Below are 15,882 nucleotides of genomic sequence, written 5' to 3'. Positions count from 1 at the left end.
CCTCCATGCTGAGGTAAATGAACCATCAATTTATCTCAGTTGAATGAACTTGGCTCTTCAGATAGTGTATAATGTCATTTTTATGCCCAAATACCAAACCTTGTACACTAAGAAACCACACTTGATTCCACCTTTTGGCATACCAATTCATCGTCTTCTAGGACCAGGAAAAGTCAGTTGAAATATTGCAAAATTCTGAATTACCACCATCCTGATCTGGTTATGGGATAAAAACTCAATTTTTACTGAAATAACAATCATACACAAAAAATTAAAAGATAATTTTGTTTTACCTTTTAAGATATGAAAACATTTGGATGAGCAGCATTGCACGTTGAGGGAGCCCTGTTGACATTTCCATATCCCAAACTGTCAATGTGACCCTAAATTTAACAAATGACCATATCTGGATTATTTTAGAATAACAGGACTACATGAAATGTCACATGGTCAACTCAACTAAGATGCAGAACAGGACACAATTATTAAAAATTGCTAATTGACCCTGGAAAAGTATATAATATCACAGTTTACAGCCCCAGTTCACATGTTTAAATTTTCATTTCTTTAGTGACTAGTTTATTTATCTGAAAGAATGTGCTGTAAATTTTGATTATCAAATTTTTCAGGCTTATATGGTGATAATGGACTTCTTCCTGCAAGACTTGTCATCGACAAAGGTAACTTTATGATTTAGACATAAGTAATGTTATCATAGTGCATCATGTACAGTAGAACCTGTCGTGAAAGACCACCCTTCTGCCAAGAAATTATGGTCTCTTTAAACAGGTGGACTCCCATAACAGGTCATAAGACTATATAATCAATGATTCTGTGCATTGAGGATAAGGTCTCTCAAGACAGGTGGACTCTCATAACAGGTCTTTCAAGACAGGTCTTACTATACTATTTAGCAAAATATATAGATCTTCAACATCATATAGATTTTAGATGCATCTCCACAATGCAGCACAACTCGCATAAATCCATTTCCATCTCACTGCTATACAGTGCACTGGTTGTGAATAGCATGTTTACAGTTGTCAATTGTGTCTTGAATTTGTCTAAAAAGTCTTCCCCTTTATCAATTTCATCATTTGCTCAATACACCACAGTAAGATTGTTGTCAAACTAATTTTGAAATCGTAACACTATTAATATACATGAAGTGAATCACATTTGCTGTTTGCTTTGTAAAGTGATGAATTGAGCTTGCAGTTTATAGTCATTGTACAAGTTTTAAAAAAGTGCAAGTATTGACTGCATTATACTGGCTGGAAAAAGAATAAAGCATTTGATGTAAATGTCATTTGGTATAAAAACTGGATAAAGTCTTTGACTTCTATGCATTAGCCTGACTATCTTTCAATTCCATCAGTAGCATCTTATTTTGCAGTTGTTTTTCATTGAATACTAGAAAAGTGTAGAGTCGTGCAAAGATTAAGATTTGTTTCAAAAGAAGAATATTTGCTGTTGATTTATTTACATTCTGTTTTCTGAATTGCACTGTAAAATCACTCAAGAACAAAAAGCCTATCTTGACCCCACCCCCACCCCAATCTGACCTGGTTCTTTGGAAAATGTCAAGGGGCCATTGATTCCATATTTCTGAACCAAGGAATAATTATAACTAAGCTGGCATCTTGTGTAAAATTTTAATCTTAAGAATTATAAGAATTATTGGTTTAAAAAAAATGCTTGGTTGAGAGAACGGAAGTAATTGGGTGTAGTTGAGTAACCTTTTAGTATCATTTGTAGAATAGATTACTTTCACATTCTTACCTCACTTTTACCACAGCTCTCCACAATTGAAGTTACATAAATCACTTGTCTCATGATACAAAAATAAGACTTATAGACATGTGTCAGCAGCAAATTTGCATAAAGTTTCGACCTAAAGAAAAACATTTTGTTTTACACTCTAAAAGTATTAATATTACTCCATATCACCACAGGCCCATGACAAGTAGCTTTAAAAACTTGCTTGTCCTGATTTGAATTACACTTGTCGGATGCATTATAATTTGATAGAAAATAGAACAATGCTTTTTATTGACTCACCTTTTCTTTTTATTTGCATCTCAAAATACATGAAGTTTATACCTTACCTTGTTCTTCAACAATAATTGTGTCACTTTGTTTACTAAAGCTATTTTCCATTTCATCTGAAGTTTTCTCTTCATCTTGATGTCAGCCAGTAATAATGTATGCCTGGCAGAATAATTCAAAAACCATTATGTGTAATTTTGTTCAGTTACATTTGTATTCAGTTTCACATAAAATAATGTTAAAATGTATATTTTTAGCTCACTATGCCATAATGCCAGGCAGACTTATTGAATGGCCCTTCATCTTTTGTTATTTATATATCATCAGTTGAACATTTTTTCTGTCCATCATCAACATTTCATTATAAACCACGAAGCCAAAAGTTTTATCTGATTTTGATCAAACTTAGAATATGACCTTGTATAAAAATAAAAATCTAAGATGAGTTCAGTATTGAGCATAATTATAGCAAATTAATGAGATGGTTATGCATTGCACTGACTGACATTTGACATTCAGGAGGCCATATTTCTGGTCATTCTTGGAATATTTGTCTATATCAGTAACATCTCAGATTGGATTAGTCAGTAAGATCTATGAATATTAATGAGGTTATTTTGTATCTTAATGACCAAGCTTCTTATTTCTGCTCCAGTGTGACCAGAAACTTAATTATGCTTATATCATCAAGATTTTGGATCAGTTCAGTAATGAGCGAGAAACGTATTAATGAGATGATCCTGCTTTTGATTGATTGACTTTTATCACTGAGATTGTGGATGGGTTATATAATGAGCAAGTACCAGGCAAAATAATGTCATCTTGTATCTGAAAGACCCAATTTTGAAATATCTGCTTATATATCATTATTGTGTCAGATGAGTTCAGTAACAAGTGAGTTCTTTTAATGAGGTGATCTTGTCAGTGATTTGCTGAGATTCTTACTACTCTGGAGGCCATATATTTTGTAAGTTTCAGGGATGGTCCTGGCTTTTAAAAAGCTGTCGCCAAAAAAATCGCCAACCTCAATATTTTGTCGCCAATTTTCAAAAAGTGTTGCCAGAACAAGTAGTGTACATTTTTCCAAGTGTTAATTCAGTCTATTAATGTAACAGGCAATGAAAATTACAAAAGATGGGTTAGTTAATTCTTTAATTACAACAAGCATTAACAAAATCTTACAAAGTGTTACATGAAGATCCGTCGCAATTTTAGGGCTGCCCACTTGTTGAATGCAGTTTCAAAGTCTAATTTTTCACATCTGTACATGCTGATTCTCATGAAATTCTCGAGAGATGAGATGCAGAGTTTATTTCTGATGTCAGTTTTTGTGAGGTTCATCTTACTGAATCCACGTTCACAGTCCACAGCACTGACAGGTGACACCAATAGTCTATCAGCAGTCCCCCCCCCCTTATGGCTAGCTTCACAAAGCTTGTAGTGAATTGCTTCCTAAATCCCAAGAATGATCACTGAATGCTGTATAAATTTTCTCGACAAACAAAATAGGATCTCCATTCCCACGAATGAAACTTACACGAGTCAACACCTGGCAATATTGGACCGTATATATAAGCATAAATTCACACCCAATTTAGAGATTCTTTCACTCTTGTATTTTGAGAAATAAATAATTATTATTAATTATGCAAAACTGGTTGTTGTTTTTTTTTTGTGCTATTTCTCGTTTCGGAGTTTAAGTGTCAGCAGCCGTAACACGGATTGATGGCAAAAGGAAAAGATCAATGAGTAAAATGCTGCACTGGCGACAGACATAATTGTGATTGAGATTTTTCCATTTCCTTTGTATTTATACACAGTAGTCGGTACTTCAAAGGTTATCAGTTTTCTATGAAGGTTCAGCAAAACTATTGTACTGGTATATGTAAAAAAAAAAAAAAAAAAAAACAACAACAGAAGATTTAGACATTCAATTAATTGTATCTGTTCTATTCGCGTCTTCAGAAGTCGGTCAGTTGTAGGTATAGTTCGGTAGCATGATTGACTGTATCACAGCATACAGTACTCAGCCCAGATGTCAGCATAAGCAGATTATGATGTAACAATGCACTGTAAAGATGGGGTTGTCAATACGAACAAAGGATTGTTTGTGTAACAGATTGATTCCAATGCATTGCTTGGTCAAGTTTGTGGCTTCCTTTCGTTCTCCCTTTTAATTTATCCAGTCCAAATCTATGATTGTATGTACAAATTAAATAACCAAAAAGTCTGTCGCCAAAAAAATCGCCAGATGGAATATTTTTGTCGCCAATAAGGAAAAAAAATCGCAATTTGCGACATTGGCGAAGCCCAGGACGATCCCTGAAGTTTGATCATACATGGAATATATGCATAAATCATCCAATTTTGATCAGACTTAAAATGGGGGACCCAGGTGAGTGAGTGGTCTAAAGAGCTCACCTTTACAGATCACTGCCATCTCACTCATATCAGCATGGGTTCAAGTCTCAGGTTCAGCCAGTGTGGGTATGTGAGAAAGCTTGCCAGTAGCTTCTCATGGGTCAGTGGTTTCTGGGTTTTCCCAGGTTCTTCAGACACCATTTATACTGGTCGCCATTTATAGTCCATATTGTGCTGAAAATTGGCACCTACAACAACATCAGAATATGTTCTTGTGTCTTATCAATCTTGAATGACTTTGATAATGAGCCAGCTCCATGTATTTTAATGAGATTATTTTTCATCTGGTTGACTGAGTTTGTTGCCACTCAGGAAGCCATACTTTTGATTTGATCTTGATCAAGCATTGATTATAGATTTATATGATCAGGGTCTCAGATAAGCTTGGAATTCCAGATATTAATGAGCTTGTTCTTAAGAGTGATTCATTATCAGTGAACTTAGTAAATAGGCTTAAATCATTAGGATCATAGATGAGTACAATTATTGTAAGATTCATGTATATTAATGACCGCTTGGGTGTCCTAAGTGGTTAGAGATCTGTTTTAGATGCAGGAGGTCACAGGTTCAAACCCTGGTTGGGTCATGCCAAAGACTTATAAAAATGGTACTAGCAGTGCCTTGCTTGGCACTCAGCATTAAAAGGTTAGGACTAGTGTCAGGATAATGTGACTGGGTGAGAAATGATGCTACATGTCTGCAGCACAATGCCCCACTGCAAGATGTCACTATAAACTGCCACATTGCAGACATGGACTAAAATTGTTAAAGCTGCATTGGAAAAAAAAAACATGCATATTAATGAGTTGACTTTGCATCTGATTGGCTGAGCTCGTCAACACTTTAGTCGCTCAGTGTTTGATATTTTTTTATCAAACTTTGTAAATATGCTTATATCAAGAAGGAATGCTAAGATGTGGACATAATACTGAGGTGATCTTGCATCTGATTGACAGAACGTATACTGCTAGAAAGACCATTTCTGTCCTGATTTTAATCAATCTTGGTAAATAGGACAATAGTAAGATAATGGATGATTTTTCTCATGAACAAGACCAACAGTACGCATATTTATGCAGTGATCTTGCATCTCTTTGGTTCTTTTGTTTTTAATTTTGATTTCAGAACCAGTGCTTAGTGCATAAACAAGAGACCCAAGTGAGTTTTATATTGCCCAGCTGTCTTACATAACCTAATATTTGACTGTTTCACCAAACAAGCTTGTGCAATAGAGTAAGAACACAACCTATGTAAACCATCTTGCAAACTCTATATCATATTTTACCGATTTACTACATCCTTGTAAACATTCTTTGTAAAGATAAAGGCAAAATGAATATGCATAAACTCTTGCTTGTAATCAAAGTCATCAGATCTCTGGATTATGTAAGACAATTTGCCAATTTTGAATGAAATTGGATGAGAAATATAGACTCAGAAGGTCAAAGATTAAGGTTATATTGACTTGAAGAAGAAAAATTATTTCTGCTAAACATTTAGTTATGCATTACAGACTTAGACCAAACTTTATGGATGGCAGTCAATTCAAGCTAAACTGGTTGGGTATCTAAGTCACAACCTTGAATTGTAAGTCCAGTGTTCCACCAATGGAGCCACCATGGCTTATTTATGGTGGTCATTAAAAGTATCAACCATCATAACTTTAAATGATACTCAAGTTCAGGCCTCTTCTACAATGCAAGAATGTATTGTAAATAATTGCCACAAATTACAAGTTGTATATAAAAAAAACTTAAAAGTGTTGCGAGTGTTATCATCGATGTAGGTTAAGATGATGAAAATTTGAAGTTTGAATGTGATGATATATTCTTATTTCTTCAGAAACAAATTCATGGGGGGATTTACTAGATGGGAAACCAACACTACTGAAGTTGACCCCCAAGCTGGGGCTGGATACTCTGCAGGGAATGGATCTCCTGTGTTTACTAGGGATGGCCATCTCCTTCCTGTGTTTGGTGTACAAGCACTTACGGGACACTGTTGCCTTCACACTCCTTTGGATGTTTTATCTCTCCCTTTACCAGGTATCACTTAATTCAATATTTCCAGTTATATTTCCATTATTTGTCACCTTTTATTTGGATTTAGACAGACCTGATGACCCTCCAGCATGTCCACAGGGCAACACATGAAAGCAACCTGTTGCCATGAGGTGCATCACATGATGATTTTCTAGCAGCAAATGTCTTTGGCTATTTAAAGAGTTCATTTTATTAAAAAAGAAATTTTGACTCTGAATTTTAAGGGCTGTTCCAGTAAAACATATATCCCCCTGGGGAAGGCACTTTAAAAAAAACTTCTGTCGGAGGATGTGTTTCAAACTATTTTGATTCTGATGGTGGAAGGTTGGTTAGGAAAATTGCTTCTGTTGTGGGTTGTGTTAACAAAATGAGAAATCGCTGTTGGGGTTGTCAGAAAAACAAACCCGAATATATACTTAAAATCGCATCTAACCCCATCCTAGCGGTCTGACGTGAATAAAGTCAGAAAATGATGCCTGTACACGCGAGTGCATGTAATTTGTACAAATTTGCGTACTTTTAAAGCAGCGATATGCATTTAGCAAATTATGTCAACGTCACGGATATAAAAAATGTGCTTTGCGCAGTATGCAATTTTTTATTAAACTGGATACTTCGGTTCGACATGAATGGCTGTTAAACTGAATTTAATTGGTTCATTCGGCCCTGGAACAGGCAGTAGATTATATGATCTATAAGAATTCAGTAGATTACCTCCAGCCAGCTGTCATTTAAATCGCTTCTGTCCCCAACCCAATATTAAAATCGCTTCTACCGCCTACTAATCCAAAGCCAGAAATTATGTTTAAAAAATATGCTTCTGTAGGGGGCAGCATTTTTCGATTAAAACACATTTGACGGTGGATCGTAATTTTTTTAATTGCTTCTGTTGTGGGTTGGTTGAATTTGAAAGTGCCTCCCCCCGGGGGTGGGGGGTATATGTTTTAATGGAACAGCCCTAAGGATTGTACTTTTTTTTTTTTTTTTTTTTTGTCTTCATTTTGTAGGCCTTATTTTTAGTCTTTTGCAACATCTTTACCTTTTTTTCTTTTGGTAATGAGCATATTTACTTTCTGGTTGATAATGTTTGGCTTCCTGCATATTTTGACAGTATTTTTGTCTCAGTTATATAGCCAGTTGTGCTGATATGCCACTAAGACAAGTAAATATATTATTTTTTCGGACACATCCAGTTCATTATGCATTACCATAAATATGGTAGGGACCTATTGTGTTAACATTATCCATCTATATATACATATTTCTGTCAGTACATAATCAGTCTGCAGTTTGTTCATGGTCTAAGCCTTAAGATGGGATCATTGACATTGGCACTTCCTGGTGTAAGGAAGTTGTCAGCTCCATTAGGGACAAGTTAGTGACACTCAATGTTAGGAAGTTGTCAGCTTCTCTGTGGGAGGAATCAGTTGCACTTCTCAACACCAGCAGGGTTAAAGGAACTGGGCACCAGGTACTGTGTTTTGACACTGCTTATCTGACCACACACCATGCTTTTGTCACCAAGATATGGAAATTAATTGGGTTGATACCATCCCTCCTTTCACTGTGTTCCTGTTCCGTAATTAAGGTGAGAATTACCGGTGCACAGGTCATAGGCTCTCTTGTCCTTGTGTCTTTATCAAAGGGAAATGAAGGGGCTGCCACATCTCATCTCTGCATCACGAAGCAGGCATGTTCCTTTTTTTTCCTAGAGAATGAGAAAGGGATAATTCCTTCCCCATTAATTGAGACAGGACAATTAACTGTCCATGTTTGTGGCAAAACATTAGTTAAAGGAAGACCTATTTAGATCTTTTCATTTGCCACATGTATTTCAGTCACTGTCCAGGCCTACTGGTCAGGTGATGAAAGATGAAGATAAAATGAACTTTTGATAAAACTGTAAATGAAGTTTACCATCTTCACTCCCAGATCTGTACCTGAAGTCTTTTGGTTATTTGGACACTAAGATCTTGTCTAGTCTGGAGAAGCTTTTGGGAGCTCAAAGTAAATCCAACCATCTGCTGCTTCCACACTCAGCTTTGTTGAATGGCTTTGCACAGCAGCTTTTGATACATATGATAGAACAGAGATGAAAACTAAGGACAATTCAGAGATGTGCAGAATTTGGTCACAAGTTTTTATTTCAAATGATGTGTACTATACTAATATTTCAATGAGAATGGTGAATTTTTTGTTGTCTTTGACATTCAAATCCCAATGAGGACCCAGGCTTGGATCACTGTGTTGGTACTTTGTCCATTTTCAGCCATTTGTGTGAGACCTTTTGTGCTATTTCTGAAATGGGGTACATTGTTTTGACTAGATATGAAACATGATCTGCTACCTTAAACGGGAGCATATATTTGGCTGTGCCAGAGACTTGAACTACATGGACAGAGGTGAGATGGCAGTGATCGGTACACCCATGGCCAGAAAGCCTTTTAGCAGTGTTATAGTGTTAGAAGTAAGTAAAAACACACTTTTTCAAAGGTAACAAAAACCAATTTAAAATTTTTTTTTACACAGATGGAAATGGGTTTTTTTTACCCTTCATAAATAACTTCAGCCAATGTGGGCATGTGAGAAAGCTTGCCAGTAGCTTCTCTTGGGTCGGTGGTTCTTTCCGGGGTTTTCCGGGTTCTTCCTCCACCATTAATACTGGCCGCCATGTATAGCCTATTGTGCTGAAAAATGGCGTTAAACCCCACAACAACAACAACAACAACCTTCATAAATAACAATATTACTATACATCTTGGGACACCATAAATTTATTGTTTAAAGGAATTTTTAGTGCATGGAACATTTCTGGGAAACATCTTTATTTTTGAGTAACAAGTTAGAGATATCTTTTCAAATATAATATTGATGTATAAAACATGTAAAATGATTAATGAGAGTATCAGTTGTTGGATTTAAATATGAAATTATTTGAAACTTGCATCTCCAAAAATGCAGTCAGACTTAAATTTGCATATGGACTATGGTATGCACTGCATTAATCTGTTTTATTATGGTGTTCAATACATAATACTAATATCTACATTTTTTGGATTTTAGTTTAAAATATTAAATTTAATATTACTTGCCACAGAATTGAGTGTCCATCAATGTTGTTTACCCTCAGGTGTTTACTAGTAATTATATTGCTTCCATATTTATGCAAGTCAGAATAAGTCGTATTTGTACTATATTTTGTGTTTTCTATACATACTGTTACGTATATTTGATTTAATTTGTGTTTGATTTGATTGTGGGTTTTGGAATTTTTTTATTTTCTTTACATGTCAATGTAATCTAATTTCGTTTACTAGGAATTTGATATTTTCTAGAAAATTCAGTTTGACCTGAGATTTTCCTTAGATACCTAATAATAGAAACACTTGTTTCTGTTTTTGACTTAGTTCCAGGCCTTGATTGAGGGTCGAGTAAACAACGTTTACTCAGAGTAAAATGATTGGTTTTTATCAAGGACATACAGGGGCTACATGATTTTTATATGTAAACATGATCACTTAATCCTCTATTTCGCAATTAGGCATTTCTGAAATTGTGAAATACGTAGTATTAATAGAGATGTTTAGAGAAAGAGATCTCATAGTCCGGGGCTTTTAAACATGACGTCAAGTTGTTTTCTTCTGTTGTGACCAGTATTGAGTTTTTGAGCTATTTCTTAATTTTTCTTTAGATTATTTGGACTCTAAAAGATTAATTCATTTCTCTGGAAATATTATTGTATTCATACAGAATTCTTTAACAAGAACATTTCTTGAAAATTTTATTTGGATTTCAAAGACAGGAGGATTAATTATTGTGTTTCTACAAGGAACCATAGACTTAACACAAGTTACAGCATACATCATCACCTTCCATCTTGGATTCTTTGGCGGTACTTGAACTTGAAATTGTTAAAACATTTTATTATTAGGACTTCAAAATTTTTATTCTTGTGTTGTTTTTGGATTTGATTCTGGAAACCGTAAGTTCTTTTGTTTTCATTTTTACAGCATTCATCCAGGGAAATAAATTATTTGTTATATTTTTCAATGCTCTTTCTTGAATTAATGTTTATTTGAGCCTAAACACGTAACATAAGACATGCTATTTGATGCAATAAATTGTTTTTGTTACCTTTGAAAAAGTGTGTTTTTACTGACTCCTAACACTGTAAAACTGCTAAAAGGATTTGTTGCCACAGGTCACCATGTGTCTAAAGTGCCCACCTGTACCAATCACTGCAATCTCACCTCTGTCCATGTGAGAAAATTTGACTATAGCTTCCCATATAGTGAGCTCAACAAATGGTGTTAAACAAACAACAACAACTCCCAATACTGTGGCTTTATTATTCTGTATTTGAATGACAATTAAATGATTACTGTGTGTTGTGGATCAAAAACATTGTGTTTTGGTCAGTGTATTGAACCAGCATTTCTATGTTTCATTAGGTTTATACAACTCTTGTTTGAATGTTGGCATGATATTGTCAGATGCATTTTGATTGATTTATTGATACATAAAATGCTTCCATTCCTTAGTCTTACTTTATGATGAATTTATTAATGAATGTGAACTGTTTTTCAGGTTGGGCAGACTTTCCTGTGGTTTCAATGGTAAGTTCTCTTTTGCTAAATTTGTACTTTTCACTACTGTAGTATCTGAGGTTATCAGATTTTACTTTTCTTCCTATGTAACATGTGTAACAGTTGATCTTTTGCAGATTCATAGTAATGTTTAAACACAAATTTAATGTCCTTTTTTTTTCTTCATTCCCTTCCTCATCATTATTGTTTATTGTTGACAGGCTGCATTATTTGAAATCTTTATCAATTAAAAATTTTCAGTCATAATTCACTCTTTGTTAAATATTGGAATCTTCAGTATGTAAAATTTTTAAGCTTTTTGTATAACATGATATGTAGATTAAAAATAGTCCTTATAGTTCTGGCTAGTCCAAACGTATAAAGAGCTCCAAATGAATTCCAGTTGTGTTTCTGAATGAATTCCTATCTTGAATGTGCTGATGTACCAATAGCGTGGAATAGTGTTGCTGTTATGTTCTAATAGTTTTACTGTATCATGATATAATCCAAATTGTCTCTAATTGAATTAACAATAATTCCAAAATAGTGAGTGGTTTGAAAGTATTATTGAAAACTTTGTAATTCAAATGAATAATTTAAATAAATCTTCTCAGATATTAATTGAATACAACCAAAAAACTTGATTCCACAACATATGTTAAGATAGGAATAAGTACATCTCACATAAACATCCTTAATATAAAAACCTACACGACACAATAAGAGATCCAGAATGAGGGTAAAATGTTCATTTCCAGAACATTCTAATTTGTAATCATGATCAGGTCTTTCACTTAAATTTAATAAAGAACATGGCAAACATCATGTAGACCAGGAATTCCCACTGGGAAAACCAGTCCTGAACTCAACTCCAAGTAACCAAGTTTATTTATACAAGAAGAATTATCTTTAAATATAATCTACAATCATAGACAAAAATTTGCTATGTAGTATATTGTTTACAAAGGACTCTTACCGCTATCTGGTGGCCTGGTGGTTAGAGCCTCCACCTCGGATGCGGTAGGTCGTGGGTTCAATCCCCTGCTGAGTCATACCAAAGACTTTAAAAAATTGTAGCGATATGACTGAAAAATTGTTAAAGCTACATTAAAAATCTAGATCAGACATCACACACAAATGACTCTTACACTATAACCAAGGACAAAAGTCAACATGCCATACAAATTAAATATACATAACAGTATCATACTGGGAAGTATTCTTGTTATGTATATTTGATTTAATTTATATTTTATTTAATTGTTTGTTTGTTAGTTTAAAAAAATTTTTTATTCTGTTACATGCTATTGTAATGTAACTTTATTTACTGGATTTGACCTTTTCCTGAAATTCGGTTCAGTTCTGTTTGACCTGACTATTTTTTGTGAACATTAATAATAGAAACTTTGTATCTAATGCTGACCTAGTTTCTGACCTTGATTCAAAGCCACGAAGAGTTGAATAAACAACTTTTTTAAAAAATTCTTTCTCAGAGTAAGATTCATAAATTGAAATTGATACCATACTAGGAGTACGTGACATAGTATGTATCAATTAGGTTCTTCCAGAGGATTGATCCACATCTGGGCATTTGTTTTGCATTATAGCTAGATTTATTGTTGGTGTTTTGAGAAATAATAGTCATTCTTGCCATAACACTTGAGATGTTAAAGTGTTTTATGTTGTCACCAGTTTTGGGGCAAATTATTTGGATTCCAAGAGATTATTTTTTCCTGGAAATACTTGTGCTCTAATTTAATTCTTGGACAATGACAGTTATCGAAATTTACACAGAACTCAAACACTGGAAAATTATTTTCTGTGATTCAACAAAGAATTGTTGACACATCAGTACAACACTGACAACAGCATACATCATTGCCTTCCACTGTGGATTTCATTGGGATTTGAACTCAGTTTCATTAGAACTTTTTATTACTAGGACTTCTATTTTTTAACTCATGGATTATTCTTGGATTACTTTTTTATTTGATTTGTAAAACCGTACATTCTTTTTCTCATTTTTGACTTGTTTTTCTAGGGAAATAATTATATGTTAAATTTTATAAAGCTTATGTCAGTGAATGCCTAAATACATAACATTATAAAGAACTTTCTGTGTAGGCCTTACTACAAATGATAAAATCTAAAATTGAGAAAGTATTTAGACCATTCATTTATGCAGTCATTGGGAATATGAAAGAACAAGCCACAGAGACTTCCTCCAAAGAACATAGAGTACAAAGTTGTTCCCTTTCATAAGGTGCAGAATGGGGTTCCCTTTAAAGGAGTTGGATTCCAGATGAATTTTTTGAATGCACATTATTTTTCAAGTTCATTCCAATAATCATTATCATTTGTTTTTGTTTGTTTTTAAATCTATTAATAACAATATTGACCATAGTTATAAATTTCTTAAATTTTGACAGGATCACTGTATCTCACTGTTTGTGAGTACTTTGTCCTGGCAGTATTTCACTTCTGCATCCTTATCAAGGGCAGTTAATTCCTATGTCAACTTTTTGTGAGAGTTATATAGTTATTGATAAATGTTGCAATAGAAAATGATAATAACAGGCATAGAAGATTAAAAAGTAAGTTTATGTGGTTACCTCCATATTTCACCTTTAAACGAATAATCTTAATGTATCCACAAATGTAATGTCAGGCTGTATATCACATTTGACAATTTATAATAAATGATAAATGTTCACTCAATTTGGATTTGATGATGTTACAGTTTGAATAAAGACTTTTTGTACACATTGACAAAATCAATTCCACAGAATTGTTTTAAGACATTACTAAGTTATTTCCTTGGCTTATTCTGTGACAGGTGAAATGATTACTATAATACATGCACTTCAAGATGGAAATACAGATGAGACATGAAAATGCCAAAAGAAATTTAATTGACAGTGTTTTTATGTAGTGCATATAGTTTCCATTATGACCCTAGGTTTATTGTATATCACACAAGATGACAGCTACTTCTCATAAATGGACTTTTCAGTAAAGAAAAACTTCGAATTAAAAGTGAGTATATGATAAATAACTAGAGAAGACAGGTATAGGAATGGTATATATTTGTTTTTTTCTATAATTGCTGCAAATTGTCTTGTTTCTGCTAAAAATGGTATTTTCATTACAGTTCTGTAAAGTTGCAAGCTCTCAGTCTGTGTATATTTGGTGATGATTATAACAAAGCATAGTGGTGTTATTTCTTGGATTTCTGATTTGCTTCAGAATTGTTCACCAAAATATAACCACTGAACCAGTTTAAATAATAAGTAGTAAATCCAGATGGTTGGAATACGTTCTTGACTTGTTTTTGTTTTTCAGGGATATTTTATTGCTTGAAGCTGGGTTTTTGACAATCATTGTGGCACCATTTCATCTACAACTCCCATTTAAAAAACTCCAAATGTCATATTACCACCAGCATGACACCATCACAATGTGGCTAATCAAGTGGCTTCTGTTTAGACTGATGTTTGCTTCAGGTGTTGTCAAGCTGACAAGTCTCTGTCCAGAATGGTGGGGACTTACAGGTCAGTTAAAAGTTACCATTGATTTCAAATGATAAGCTATAAGAACATCCACACCATGTATAAATTTTGTATCATATTTGATTTTTCAGAGCTTTATTAATAGGATGACCTTCAACATGTCACAAATTCACATGATCTCAATGGATTTATCCTAGGAGAGAAAAAAGTTCAGTGTTCATTTTACCAGGAATTGATGAAAAAAATTAAATAATTTCTTCAATTTGCAAGCAAAGACTTTCATTGAAAAATTTAAGTACCAACAAACCATGAAGATTGATATTCAGGAAAATACAGCAAAAATTGTTTATTACATTCTTGAATAAAATGTTTTCTCTACTCGAATGTTTGAGTTTAATTTCCCAGACCAATTTCCTAATTACTGTATATTCCAAAGGCTTTATTATGACATTTCTATTTACAAATTTTAATTTGTTATAGGATTTGATTTTTATGATACATCAATGAAATTAGGTCAATTTTATCACCCAATGCACTGAAGTCAAGTAAACCATGGCTGTCAATTAAACCATACCTCTTTCATTGTTGGTAGGTTAGAATAATGGGTTGCCAGTTCAATGAAATTAAAGTATTAAAAGAAATTATTTTGTTTTGTGGGTTTTTTAAACAAAGCTTTGTGAGAAATATCCTTTGGATATAATTTTATATCTTTATGTTGAGTAATTGGTTTTGATTATCATCGAACAGCTTCTGTTCTGCAGTGGAATGGCCAAGGAGCAATCTTCAGTTTGAAGTCAGAGTACTGACTTGCTTTAATCCAAAGATACCTCATTGGTCTTGACAAATTAAGTGAGTCTGTAATAAATTTACTGTGTTCAGTCAGTATGATTTATTGTGCATGGCATGATGTTTCCAAAGATTGTTTTGCAAACTATTTGTTAAGGCAAGGTCAACATATGTCATTACCCATGATAGCAGTGATGATGTTCCCCTTACTATGGTGCGTGATGTCTCCTTGGGTCTGGTTGATTTATCAAATTACTTAATTCCGATTGTGACTTTGTCACATCTGCAATACCAGCAGTTGAAGATATTGTTCGAGAAATTAGTGATCACCACAAAGCAACTGATGTTTGGGCTACTGGAAGTGGCAAGGATGATGATAATTTAGTGACAGCCATCATACCCAAACACAGCAATGTTTGCAATAGCTTGGTGGACATTTGACTACCTTCAGGCTCAGAGTGACACCAAGGAATCTCAGATTAATAAAAA

The 15,882-nt window shown here is 33.9% G+C and overlaps 1 protein-coding gene across 2 annotated transcripts in view; it reads left to right on the top strand.

The window, feature by feature from the left end:
- LOC149787798 (lipase maturation factor 2-like) overlaps window positions 1-15,882 on the top strand; it is a 151,935-nt gene that overhangs the window by 6,191 nt on the left and 129,862 nt on the right. For both annotated transcript variants that reach the window (XM_089974009.1, XM_089974008.1), the window contains exons 2-5: window positions 630-680; window positions 6,313-6,515; window positions 11,100-11,128; window positions 14,441-14,649. In XM_089974009.1, the coding sequence (XP_089830135.1) occupies window positions 630-680; window positions 6,313-6,515; window positions 11,100-11,128; window positions 14,441-14,649 (492 nt within the window). The remainder of the gene's footprint in view (window positions 1-629; window positions 681-6,312; window positions 6,516-11,099; window positions 11,129-14,440; window positions 14,650-15,882) is intronic.

The sequence above is a fragment of the Sinohyriopsis cumingii genome, chromosome 11, assembly GCF_028554795.1.
Source record: "Sinohyriopsis cumingii isolate HCF-2022 chromosome 11, ASM2855479v2, whole genome shotgun sequence".
Classification (NCBI taxonomy): Eukaryota; Metazoa; Mollusca; class Bivalvia; order Unionida; family Unionidae; genus Sinohyriopsis; species Sinohyriopsis cumingii.
This window is presented reverse-complemented; position numbering and strand designations above follow the sequence as displayed.